This window comes from Gavialis gangeticus, unplaced genomic scaffold (assembly GCF_001723915.1).
Source record: "Gavialis gangeticus isolate Ggan-Ray unplaced genomic scaffold, GavGan_comp1, whole genome shotgun sequence".
NCBI classification, from domain to species: domain Eukaryota; kingdom Metazoa; phylum Chordata; order Crocodylia; family Gavialidae; genus Gavialis; species Gavialis gangeticus.
The window spans coordinates 65,050,688-65,063,950 of NW_017728994.1; the positions used below are offsets into that span (position 1 = coordinate 65,050,688).

At 40.8% G+C, this 13,263-nt stretch overlaps 1 protein-coding gene across 5 annotated transcripts in view; it reads left to right on the forward strand.

Moving 5' to 3' along the window:
- The window catches only part of TACC2 (transforming acidic coiled-coil containing protein 2), a 244,549-nt gene that overhangs the window by 156,028 nt on the left and 75,258 nt on the right, over positions 1 to 13,263 (forward strand). For all 5 annotated transcript variants that reach the window (XM_019502936.1, XM_019502937.1, XM_019502938.1 and 2 more), the window contains one exon: positions 8,365 to 8,516. In XM_019502936.1, the coding sequence (XP_019358481.1) occupies positions 8,365 to 8,516 (152 nt within the window). The remainder of the gene's footprint in view (positions 1 to 8,364; positions 8,517 to 13,263) is intronic.

A 13,263-nucleotide genomic window follows, 5' to 3' on the forward strand; every position in this document is an offset into this window, starting at 1 on the left:
CTGCCTGCTGGGCTGGTCAGGAGCAGGGCATGGGAGACACCCCTCTCTGATCAGAGAATCCTGCTGGGGCCTGTCCACACCCCCACCCTGCCCTCAATTCAGCCCAGAGGAAGGGAAGGGAGGGCTGCTCTGTCATCCCCTGGCTTCCACCCTGAGCCACTGCAGGCATATGCTTGCATTTCTTCAGTCCAGAGGGGATGTCTGTATGGTTACAAACCTGTTCAGCCTAGCCAGGTTCGACTAACCTGCAAAGATTGAATCAATTCAGGCTCAGGCTTTTTGAATGTCTGTCCCTAGCCCTAGTGGGTTGTTTCAGACCACCATTGCTAAGATGTTGCCAGTCTCTGGACTAGAGCATTTATTGCACTGATTCTTAACCAGGGTGCTGCATCACCCTGGGGTTCCCTGAGATCTTTTCAACAGTGGTGTGGGGTGCTACTCAGTGTTAGTATTGTTAGGTGTGCAGACATGATTCACAAGATGATAAACCCCAAGATTTCAGATAAGATTGCAGTGACAAAAATATTTGACCTATTGTGATCTTTCTCAATTCTTTGCAGCAGAAAAAATGCTCTATTGTTTTTCTGTAGTAAAAAAGCAAGGAAAACCTAGAGTGGTACTTTCCAAGGGATGCCTTGGTTCTAAAATGGTTGAGAACCACTGTGTTTTTTCACAGAAACTTCGATACAAAAAGTAACTGCATGAGATTTTCCACACATATACACCACATGTGTATATCAAACCACATGTCCTCATCATAATTTGTAGCTGCAAATGGCCTTGGTGGGATGTACTTCAGTAGCTATTTTTTTCCCCAACACAACAAACTACGGGTCACCTAAAATTGTATGTGGAGATATGAGGTGGAGAAGCTGCAGAGTGGCATGCTTCCTCTTAAGCACCCAGGACTGCAGACAGGTTGCAGGAAACTTCTACAGAAGTAGATGTTAGAGCTGGTTGGCTCCATTGGGATGACTAAAGTGAAGCTTCAGGGGAATATAGGTGGGCAGAAATGACAGAGCTGAGAGTTCAACTCCCCTGCACTCCATCTCCACCGTCTTTTTGGGACTTTCTTCTTTCTCATTCCCTGCATTGGTCCAGTTAGTCCTGCCGGATCAAGGTTGGGTAAGAATGTAGAAGACTTCCGTAGACCTACAGAGTGTTGTATTAATTTTATTACCCTTAAAACATTTTTGCACAGAGGTGGGATGTATAGGCTGTGTTTTCTGTTGGAGAATACTGAAGTCAGTACATGTGTGAAGCAGATTATTTTCTAGTTTATGAATCTACTGCACAATGTTTATTCAAATCTGTGTGGCCTGGTATCACTAAAACAAGATATCTGCATACAGATAAATGAATATTGTATATGGTTTACTTGAATACTTACAAGTTAAGGACGTTTGGTGGAGCATATGGTGGATACAATAAAGCTGCAGGTTAAAGCGATAATGTCTATGTACCCAGCATGTGAGAGAGAGTTTAGTTCTGGGCCATCCTTCAACTTTTGGCAAATTTGTCTATTCTTTCCTTAATAGTAAATTGTGAGGTTTAGGGAGAAGATATACACAATTTAAATAGAGAAGATTATGTTCTAGTCAGTGGTCCAGCTTTTTTTAGTAATTCTAGTGGCACAAAGAAGCCTAAAAGTAGGCTTTGCTGATGTTTTGGCTGTCTCCAATCTTTAAGTGGCATTCAACTAGTATTGTGGCATCATTTTACCTTCCCCCATCTTTCTGTGCAGGGGAAGAGGTGCATGGTATCCCTTCATTCCAGTGCTGCCGGTATGCTAGAAGGGGTTTGAACTCTCCTTCTCTAAAATCCCATCCAATTATGCATCACTGAATTGTGGGCTAGGGTAGCCAGCAGATGAGAGCTGCATAAAGCTTCTGGACAGATGGGAAAGACTTTTTTTTGGCATACTAAGAAAAAAATGATACAAACATAGAGTTTGCTTCAAGGGAAGCAACTCCATTGAGGCAAATGATGCCACGTGTGTGCATACAACAGTTTTGAAAACTGGGCCATTGTACTCAACATTAAGGATGATGAACCTTATTTAAACCACTCATGCAACAAAACCTGTGCTAAATCTCTTGGTCTTTTGCCCAGTCAGGATTCACTTTTAAAGATAACCATTTATCTTTGCTTTGCTGGATGTGTCCTACATGCGCGGTTGCATGTTATCTATTGCTGGGTTATAAATTTCAAGAAAAGCCTGAAAAAATACAACATTCTTGATAAGGCTGAGAAAATCCTATCAGCGCTGTAGCAGATTTGTTATTGAACCTTGTCTGCAAGTGACACCTGGATTCACTTCATTCTAGTGGTTGTAGCAGTTTAATGGAGTGAACAGGGAAGAGAGACAATAAAAGGAGAAATTCTCATTTATTGCATACTTTGCAGCTATAATGACAATGAACTTTATTTCTGAGACTGCAGTAACTGATGACGTGCTTTTCCAGTGCAAACTTCAGTTGCATTATTAAAAGGGAGGGTGAAGGATCTCATGGGGAGGGGTTTCCATGAGGCCAAAGGTGAGGAAGAGAAGTGAGCCCAAGTCATTTCCTTCATTATTTCCTCCTGAGATTTGTGTAATAGCTGGACAAAATCCCAAGGTTTCCAGATGAGAGTGGGAACAGTGAATTTTCCCCATTCATTATAGTGCATGCCAGGATGTGTTTGATCCAGTGTTATTTTTGCATTTCCTGTCATGCTCTCTGGTCGAAAAAATTCTGCATGTGCGCTACTTTTTCTGTTTATTTAATATCTTAAACCTATGGGAAATGAAAGATTTTTTTCTGGTCATATTTTAATCACTTTGTAGAGCAAGATAAGCTTCTACCATCCGTACTGTCTTTACTATTTTCTTTTCTTTCCTTTTTCATTTAACTCTCATGTTCCATCTTTCATTGGTTTTTACGTGTGTTATTTACAGATACACAGAATCCTGGTAGGGAGACATGAAAAATACCTACTTAGACCATTATCATGCCAGTTAAGAATTGTACCCTACAGACTGTTCTTGATAACCTAGTACAATTAGACTAAAATAATTCCAGGTAGATTTTAAATATATTCCTTTCTATCAATACACTTGTATATCATTTAATCAATTGTCTTTTAATTTTTTTGAATACTTGTAAGTGATCCCTTTACCATCAATGTGAAGTGCCTTGACCAAACAGGGCAACCAGATGTACTTGCTGACTAGCTTATATGTCTGTTAAATGGTAAGAACCACTTCCCATGTTTTTTAAATCACTTCTGTAAGTGATCAATATAAAAATGATCCTGCAGATAAGTTAGAAGACTTCCAAAAATCTCTCATAACTTGCCACCTCTAGAAAGTAGCATATAGTCAACCCAGTGCATTATTGCTTATAATCATTACTTGTATTTCATATTATTAATTTTAGAAGTGGTAAAAAAACAATTATACCTTCTTATTCCTTTTTCCCTTTGTATATTTTGCAAGCAAATCCTAGAGGAAACCATTGAGGTACTGAGACTGTGCTCCTGCTTACATAAACTTTACATAAACTTTACTTATTTTTCCTTGTTCATTTTGTAAACACAGTGATTGCACACAGAAGCAATAATACTTTAATCTTTAACCTTCTTTTATATATGTGCATGTATTAATCTCTTTCTTTCTTTCTTTCTCTCTCTCTCTCTCTCTCTCTCTCTCTCTCTAAGAAGGAGAATATGGTTATGTTACAATTCTGGAACCTGATTCTATCTTAAACAGTAAACGTTTAAGGTGGATTTGACAGTTAAATGTGAGACTTATGTTTCACATCTCATATTGGTTTACAGTGTGATGATATTCTCACATTCCCGACAGCCTAAATCCATGGAGAACACATCACTTAATTTTGTGCACTGGCAGAATAGAACAAGTTGCCTTTGTTTCAAGGAGGAACTTCCTTTGGATCACAGCTCTGGAGTGTTTTTGGTATTTTAGTTGTTGCTGTATCATGGAGAAGTAATTATCTGGATTGTGGGCACGTCTACACATCCGCTTGAATGTGCAGTAGCCTATTCTACTGCACATTAAGGCGGCATGTAAAAAACTGTGCTGATACACTAAGGCGCAGTAGAATAGGCTACCGTGCTTTAAGCGTCACTGAAAAAGAGTGTGCTCTTGCTACTGCACATTTGTGCAGCTTAATGCACATTTTAGTACCTCATATTGGAGGTCCCAAATTTGATGTGCATTAGGAAAGCGCATCAATGCACATGTAGACATGCCCTGTCTGGATTAATATTTCCAAAGGAAATGCAGTTAGAAAAGGGGAATAAGATCCACTAATGCTGATGCAAGGCATTGAGCAAATCACAGGGTTCATCCTCTGGCTTTTTTTTTTTTAACAGTTCTGAATGAGGTGTTAAGTAAAGTAAAACTTCAGAAAGGAAAGGGCAATACCCACTTTTTTATACAATAACAATGGAGCTGGCTACCCCTAAAGTCAGGGATAGACTCGGGAGTCCCCCCACATTAAGGAGGGAGTCTGGGAGTTGTGTTCAAGCAAAGAATCAAGAGCTTCCAGATTCCCAACGGTGTGAAATGGAGCCTGGAAGCCCTGAGCAAATCCCCTTCCCACTCCTTCCAGTCCTGTGGCAGAGACTCTGGAAACCCTGGTTTGAACTGTGGTTTTCAGGGCTTTCAGGATTCCTGATGCAAAGCTGGGATCTGAACCTGGAGGCAAGGTTTCAGACTGACATCACGGCAGGGAGCTTGAATGCACTGAGGTCACTGGCCTTAATGTAGTCTGCAAGGCAGGGGTAGTTTGGAGTCATCTGCTCTTTAACCACCCATATCTGTGAAGGTTACAGCAACATTATTGTTATCAATACAAAATACTATTTTAAGAGTAAATGCTCCACTTAGGGTTTCTATGCTTGCATTTTAAACGCTTGAAAATTACCTACTGACTGGAAGATTAGATGTCCTTAATCACTTGGAAAAATAACTAAACCAGTGAGTTCACTTGGGGAGAGCTCCATCCAAAGCTGGAACTGAAAGATAGGGCCTGAACCCATGTTGTGGATCATGGCTGGACCTATGTCTGGACTCCATCATTCATCCCGGAGTTCAAGGAATCCTGCATCATCTTGGCTACTGGGAGGAATTGGTGTTTTCTTACTCTGTCTACCCTTTGCCGCTTCCCAAACTTCCTGGCAGTTGTTGGAAGTCCAGCTCTGTGTGTGTGTGTGTCTGCCTCTGTGTGTCTGTGCATGCACAGGCATCCATAGCTCTGCTCCTTCCACAACCTGCTGGCTGCAATGGGGAGGACCTCTTTGGTATTAGATCATTCTTCCATTTCCTTCTGAATAGTGTAATTTCTTGACTGTGTTGCTAGTCATAATATCACCAGCAGCATCAGAATGAATTTGATATGATATTTATTGGCTTTAATGTTGCTCGCTGGCTTAGCAGCAGTGATAGAGACAGGGATTTTTTTGCTGTCATTCTGTTGCTGCTGCTGCTGATAATAAAGAAAACTATGAACTTCAGCACTGGCATTAGAACTGCCTGCAGATTCATGAAGGCAACAGAATTTGATTTCACAATTTGATGGTTGTTTTATTCTTCATTGACATAAGTATATGGCATTCCTTTGTCTTATGTAGAAAAGTCCATTTGAATTCCTGGTATTTCCTCCAGATTCATCCAACAGTTGGAGTGTGGGTGGTGGCCCCATTACCCATAGAAAACATGAGATCAATTATGGTACTTCTGCTATAAAGAGAAACAAACAGAAGTAACCTCTCAACGGTGCCAACATAAAAATAGAACATGTGCCATCAAGCACAATTATACATTTATAATAGGTGTGACTAAGGTGTGGAAACTTTTTCAGCACACTGTATATAATATAGAATTGTATATGTACATGAACAATACATATAACTTGTGCTGTATATAATATATCTAGAAAATAAATGTTCAAAATAATATGCTATTACTGTTTTAGGACTACTGTATATTTATCCTGATGTAATAAAGTTATATTCATATGTCTGAGGGGAAGGAAAGAAAATAAATCCATTCTGTGGTGTATAAAACATCAAGGAATTGATATACTGTACTCTTAATTTGTGCAATTTTCAGACCTTTACTTAGATTGTAACTTTCTAATTTTAGGTTTTAGGCTAGGAAACATTTACTTTTTCTCTGTTCAAAATAATCAAACAATAGCTGTTTTCCCTTGAAATGTTTCCATTCCAGTTAAAGTTTCCTAAATTTGTCAGGGAAAGGAAAAACATTGCCTTGGTTTTAAGGACGCTCATTGTGTGGCTCTATTTCAATTTACAGAAGCTCTTTGTTTACAGTCCTTTTTGGTCTTTACGTTATTGTAAACTTAAAGGGGGATGCATATTTGAAGGGAGGTAATTAAAAAAGTTCCAGCCCGCTGCTTCCCATTAACTCACTCTGTCTCGTAGCCTCTTCAACAAATATGATCTGAACTTGGAAACAAAGACTGTATGTTGAGAAGCTGACATAAAAATAATGGATAAACAGATGCAGTACTTCAATCTTTGTGCACTTCTCCTGGCAGGAGGTAACTTTATTTACAGGAGGCCTGGCCAGTGAACAAAAATAAAGCAAAAAGAAAAAGAAAACCCCATCAACCAAACAAAAGAGGATAATACTTAGCTAAAATCCTTTTGCTTTGCGCAGGTGTAGTGGGAATCAAATAGTTGCAGAGTTAATGGCAGAGTCCAAGCAGCTGTGTGTGCTGAGACAACATAGCTAGCGAGACCGAGCTCTCATTGGGATTCTGCAGAGCTAGTCGGAGAAAATCCGGTCCATCCAGCCCCTTGAGCTGTCAGGAACAACGCTGGGCTCTTTTCTACGATAGCCCACGCAGGCATCATGCTGAGAGATTTAAGCAAATGTAACAGAAAGCAAGTCGAGCACTTGCACTTCGTCTGACGGGGAGCTGCTTAAGATAATCCAAAAGCTTCAAGAATGCAAACAGAATTTATGGCTTGGCAGGATGGAGTTTTCTTTTAATTTTAATTAAGTCAAAGAAGTCCTTGATTCCACGTACTGTATGAGGACGACTTGTAGAGCACTTCTTTGGGATGAAATGGCTTTCACTTCATGGCAAATTTTGTCCCCAATGCAGTGGGCGCGATGGATGTGGACAGCTGTGAGAAGTACCGGAGACTACAGTCTCCTAGCCATGCAGAGACTCACTGGAAATAGGCAAGTCAGTCCTGTTTTTCAGGAAACCGTCACCCCATTCAATTCATTGTATTATAGACCAGTGGGAAAAACTGCATCCGAGCAGCAGAAATGCTTGCTAAGTAATTACCAAGACAGTATTGTAACAGCATTTTTTGCTCAACAAAGTTACATGAAGAGAAATCAAAATGTTATGCTGTAGTTTCATTTTGCCTATAAAAGCAAATAGCTAGGACAGTTTCCTAAAGTGGTCTTCCCTTTAGTGCAATTTGTTATGTCCTTGTGTATAGCCCCTCTCCCCCCATTACATTTTTAGGTTAACCATCTCTTTGTACAGCTGTAGCCTTCTAAGCTTGCATTTCATTTGGTTGGCACCATTTTTCATAGCATCCTTTATGTGCTTTCACCTCTTGTGCACCTTCTGTTTTCTGTGTTTGTAATGAAGGAGGGGTAGAAATGTATTATTGACAGCATACAAAACTCTGCTCATTTACCAGCCTTGTCTTATCTCGGATAACAAACCAGTATGCTTACTACTGCCTGAAGTGCTGTGTAAAAATGCCACTATGATGAAATGTGATATTTCTGAGGGGTTGGGCGGTGCAGAAGTTTGCTGCTCAGTCACTTTTCCAGTTATAGTGTATGTGCTAGCTAGCCTGTAAGCACACATATAGAAACCTAATACTAGACCAGTTTTGAGTGCGTCTTTAATAGGGCCCCGAAACTCTCCTGAGAAGCTCCCTTTGTTTTTTCCCTGAGTTGGTTTGCATATGATCATGCCAAGAAAAGTTTCAGAAACTCTTCAAAAGGTTCCATTGTTGTCTTTCCTTTTCAAGCCTCCTTTACACTGCAAAGCAGGCTGTTCAGGAAGTGTTTACTTTTCAAGTGCATGTTCACTTTTGTGACACGCAGAAATCTTCAGCGGTACAAAAGATTTCTTCAAAGAGAACCTGCAATAATGATGTTCTGCCCTGGACATCATACTGCAGAGTCACCTGGGTGTAGTCTGCCTTTGGGAAATGCAGAGGCAGACTGACGACTGAGCTTTGCTTCCCTCGACTCAGAAAGTCTTGCATTTAATAGTTTAACCTGTCCCTTCCAAATTTGAATGCCCACTCGATGCAATAAGCCCAGGCTGTTAATGAGGCTCTTATTTTCTGTTTTAGGAGCTCCGACTCTGAAGAAGCATTTGAGACACCAGAATCCACAACTCCAGTAAAGGCTCCACCTGCCCCCCCGCAGCCACCACCGGAAGCAGCCCCAGCAGCTGACACCGCAGAACAGGAAATCAGGCAACCGTTGCCTTCAGAAGACGCAGGTAATGAGCCTATAATGAATGGGCTGGATCACTCTGGAGGATGGGACTGCAGGGACACATCTCTGCTAATAGCAGCAAAGAAAGGATGCTAATAAAATGATTGCTGGAAGAGTAGTTAGCATGTGTCAGGCCTTCACACTGAAAAAAAAAAATCACTCTCTCCAGGCCCGATTCTGAGCTGCATTGGCCCGTGGGAGGTCATTTCCCCTCTGTAGAATGCAAGGCAGTGTATAAAAAGCAGGGGTTCAAGTTTGGGTCCTTTTTACCTTATGTAAGGGTGTGAAGAAACAGCCTTTCGAAAGACAGTTGTATCAGATGAACTTTTCATGCACTTTTATTTTACCATTTTGGGACCCCCAAATTGCAGGTTAGCTGCTCACTATTGCTCCCTCAAATATAAGACATTCACCAGTGGAGCCAAGGGTTCAGCAATCGTGGGAAAGGAGAGGTCCAAAAGAGGCCTCTATCTTCTGCGTAAGCTGCCACTATATTTCTTGTCCTCAGAGCTCGTGGCAGTCCATAACTGTCCAGAGGTTACTCCCAGTGAAACACCAGCCAAGTCCCCTCACTTCTCTACAGTACTTTGAAAGGGCAACCATCAGATGAAAATTAACTCAAATTCAGACAAAAGACAGAGATGTCATTACAGAATATGACATCCCCGTCTCAGGTTTTGTGGGTTTGCATATTGTCCATAGGAAAATATGGCTATGCAGGAGGGTAAAATGAGATGGTCAGCTGCAAAAAGAAGAAGATTTCCCCTTAATCTTTTAGTAATTGTAGGTGTTACTTGTAACTACCAGCAGTTTAAAATGACCTTTTTTTACTGTTGGCAGTCTTTGTAAAACAATCTGAAAGAACCAAGCATACCTATATTGTAGAATATCCCACTGTCCAGGCAAATATAAGTCCACTCACCGGTTTTTTAAAGATGGACTATGTCACACACCTACATATTTGAAACATTGTGCCTTCACAGAATGGTTTTTATTTTGCAGGATTTCTAATGAGTATATCACTTATGAAAATATGGTGTTCACTGTCTTTCCAAAGGCTAGGTGATATGAGAATGGATTGCAAAGTTGTATTTTATTCAGCTGTCAGTTTATTGCATATTGGAGTGTCTTCTGGAAAATTAGATGTTGCAAGGAGAAATATTTTGCCAGAATCATTTTGCTGTGGCTTTTTTTTTTAATATTATAGTTTGTATGTTTTAAACATTGTAAGCTGTCCAGTTTTCCAGTTAGAACTTGACTGTTAGTGCTGTTATTTTGGGGTCATAAGACTTCTGTTATAAAAACAAGCAACTTCCTGCGCTCTTCTCTCTTGTGGAGTTACATTGCAGTAACCTAGTGGAGTGTCAGGTTTATAACATTGTTCATGGAACAAAGGCATACAAAGGTGTTTAGAGAATTTGCCTGTGGATTTTCTATATTAAATCAGCGTCCTTATTTCCAGTGTTGTGGGAATAGTACAAAACTAGTCCAGTATCTATAGATCGTTATAAATAGAATGATATGCTCATGGATCAGTAATAGAAAGTTGATTACGAGCCTTATTTCAACAGAGGTGGAAGGTAATGATATGCTAATGTCATCTGAAGAAAATCATGCTGGGTTACTAGGAATGTTAAGACTACTCATGGTAAAGCGCAACACAGGAACATAGCTGTGTGTACAAAACATGTCTGTAACAATACTGCGATTTATTTTCTTTAAAATATGCATATCACATGTTAGAGTTAGCATACTGTTGCCAAAGAAGCTTCATTTCCTTTTGTTTGACAAATTGAATACTAGAAGGTATGAGCGTAGAAACTCTTTTAGCAACACGTTTAATGTAGCTTTTATCTGTGCATTAAGAGAGAAAACCTGACAACTTATGCCCGTGATATTCCCCATCAGACTGTAAAAGAAAGTCAGTTAGCTCAATAACCTGGCTTTTGTCCATAAAGATAGGTTTGTTTTGTCTGTTCAAAGTCCTCTTTGTATTTCATTTGGATAGTCTTCTCATGTTTAATCCTGAACAGATGAGTAGCGTTGCTGTGCACTGCTCCAAAGCTGCCAACTTCAGCTACAGAAGTGGTTGCCTTTCATTGATAAATGAAATGATATCAGTAAACTGTGGACAATCTGTAAAATCTAAGCTCTGATGGACCTTGACTTGTAAGGTAATATAAGTACCTGAAGTATCTCCAGATAATCAGTTTTCTTTTGGACATCTCTGGGATTTATAAATCCTCAAAATGCTGAGTTTTGTTTATATTTCACTTTAGCTTAGAAAATGTCCAGAATATTGTCTAAGATACCACCAAGTCGAGATAAAATACTAAGATAAAACCAGATGCCATAAAATCAAGATAAAATACTAAGGAATTCTTTTCCACGTTGCTATAGTGAGGAGGAAAATCCAAACAGACTTCCTCCTCCTTTATCATTTCTGTAAAAAAAGAAAAACCTTAATTTCCCTGATTGCAAATATAATTTAAATGCGGAGAGAAGAAAGGAACAGATAAGCAGGCTTGGAGTGTGGTCTTTAATTACTGCAGCAGATTCACATTCACTTCACACCCTTGATTACACATGTACTTTCCTGTCACATGTGCTTCTCTTTCTTCTCCCCTTCCTCTCCACGTTTCTCCCGGATGTCTTAAGAAAAGACGGGAGACTGAATATGTAACCAACATGCGCTCTACTGGGCTAAAGGCCATTTAGTCTGTTTAGCTGTTCTGGAGGTGTATGAATATCATTTGCATGCGTAAGTTGTCTGCAGGAGGCAGGTTACAACAAACCAATGAAGGAACGTGTAGCAGTCCATAATTACGTAAAATGCAGTTATTTAACAGGGTGACTTGGGTAAGGAAAAGAAGATGTTTTAAAACACTAACAATTTAAGCAAAGGAGAACAACACAGCAATATTTGCTTGTTTTTAGACTCCGTTAGAAGATATTTGTGCCCCTGAAATGGCTATCTAGCTAAATTGCATACTTGTTGGGCAGCGTGAGCCATGAAATGTTTTGTACTGTAAAAGCCACTTTGAGAAATCTGCATACATGCACACAAAGAAAGTCAGTCCCGTGCATGGGGTTTCTGTGCAGCTGAAGCACAGCTCCTAATTGGCAATATAAACCTAGCAAACAAAGCTTGCACTGGTGCCGTTTCATTGAAAGAGGAATAGGGGCACCTGCAGAGCCTGGCATGCAGGAAGGGAGAAAACAAGGTAAATCTGTGCTTTCCAGTTTAAAGACTGGGTGCCTTTGTCTTCGAAGTGAGGTTGGAGGGTGGGTGTGTTTGGGTACTGCTGGGTGGGGGGAGATCTAGGAAGTTTTGACTTGATTATTCCACGTAGGGCTAACAACACTTATTAATGCAGACAGTTGTAATTATGCCCATGATATCATTAGCACAACAGCTGGACCCTACTGCTGAGGAGACATGATGCGAGTTTTTAATGAGCTTAACTCCGGTGTAAGTTTAATAAATGTTATGAAAGTAAAATATAGCTAAACCTTATGGCTAGATTGAGCCTGGGATTGTGCCAGCATCTGGTAGTGTAAACCCTGCCACATGGATCCCATCCATCACTGAAGAGAAGACAGTGAGATAGAAACTTCCTTTGCGGTCACGGGAAGGAGCTGCATGCCAGTAGGGGCAGTTGCATGAAGCTCCTGGGAAGACTAGAAGCTGGAAGTAGAGCTGGCAGTGGTGGCTTTGATTCAGTGACTCTTCTCAGCAGCCTTTGCTAGGGCTCCTTTCCTTTCCAGTTCCACGTCCACAATTTGTTTTCTTGAGGGACTGTCACGTCAAGGTAAAACATTTCCAGGAAGCTGAAACTTGTCAACAGTACTAGTCTATTTAGTTCAGGTAGAGTTTAAAAGGATAGGATTTGGGCATCTTAAGTAACCAGGCAGCCTTATTTTGAATAAGTACCTGGTTAGTTCTCAGAAATGGTGCTCAGCCTCTGGCGTACAGTCCAGATCCAGCCTGCAGAAGTCATTTCATCAGGCCTAAGGGACTCCCCATGGGTCCAGACGTTTGGTGACAGCATTCATTGCTGCTCCCCTGATGCCAGTTTTCTGGACCTGTGGAAAGCTCTGCAGAAAACCCTGCGCACCAGGTGACATAGTCTTGCATACCATATGGGGCCAGCATGCAGGGTCACTTTGCACCTTAGCTGTGCCTCCTTGCTTGCTCCTGCCTCTACTCCCCTCTCCAGCTCCAGAGGAGATGTGTGAGGCATTTTTACCTGGAAGTGGCTATAGCTGCCATGTCCATGCTGTGGCAGCCTTGAAAGGGCCTTGGAGCACCGTGGGGTGCTGTTGCAGCCCAGTTGAGAACCATTGTTTTAGCCCGAAGCCTCTTGACTAGGTATGAACAATATGACTAGGTATGAGCAATTTTGTTTTAAACTAATGCTTTATAGTCTGAAAAGATGAGATTTCTATTATCATGAACACTACATGCCCCCGGAGGCTGGAGGGTGGGGGCACAGCAAGCTCCTGCAGGCAGCCGCAGCGCTGTCAGGGGGGCAGGGAGCAAGTGCTGCCTGTTCACAGGGAGTGCATTGCCACGTTCAGGGGGGGCACGTGCACCCCCCCACGCATCACCAGTGTCTATTGTAACTATTTACAAACCATTTTAACTATTTACAATATTGTTAATAGTTAACTATTTACAATATTGTAACTATTTACAAACCATTTTAACTATTTACAAATACAGGTCTAATAGGTGAAGATGTTGACGA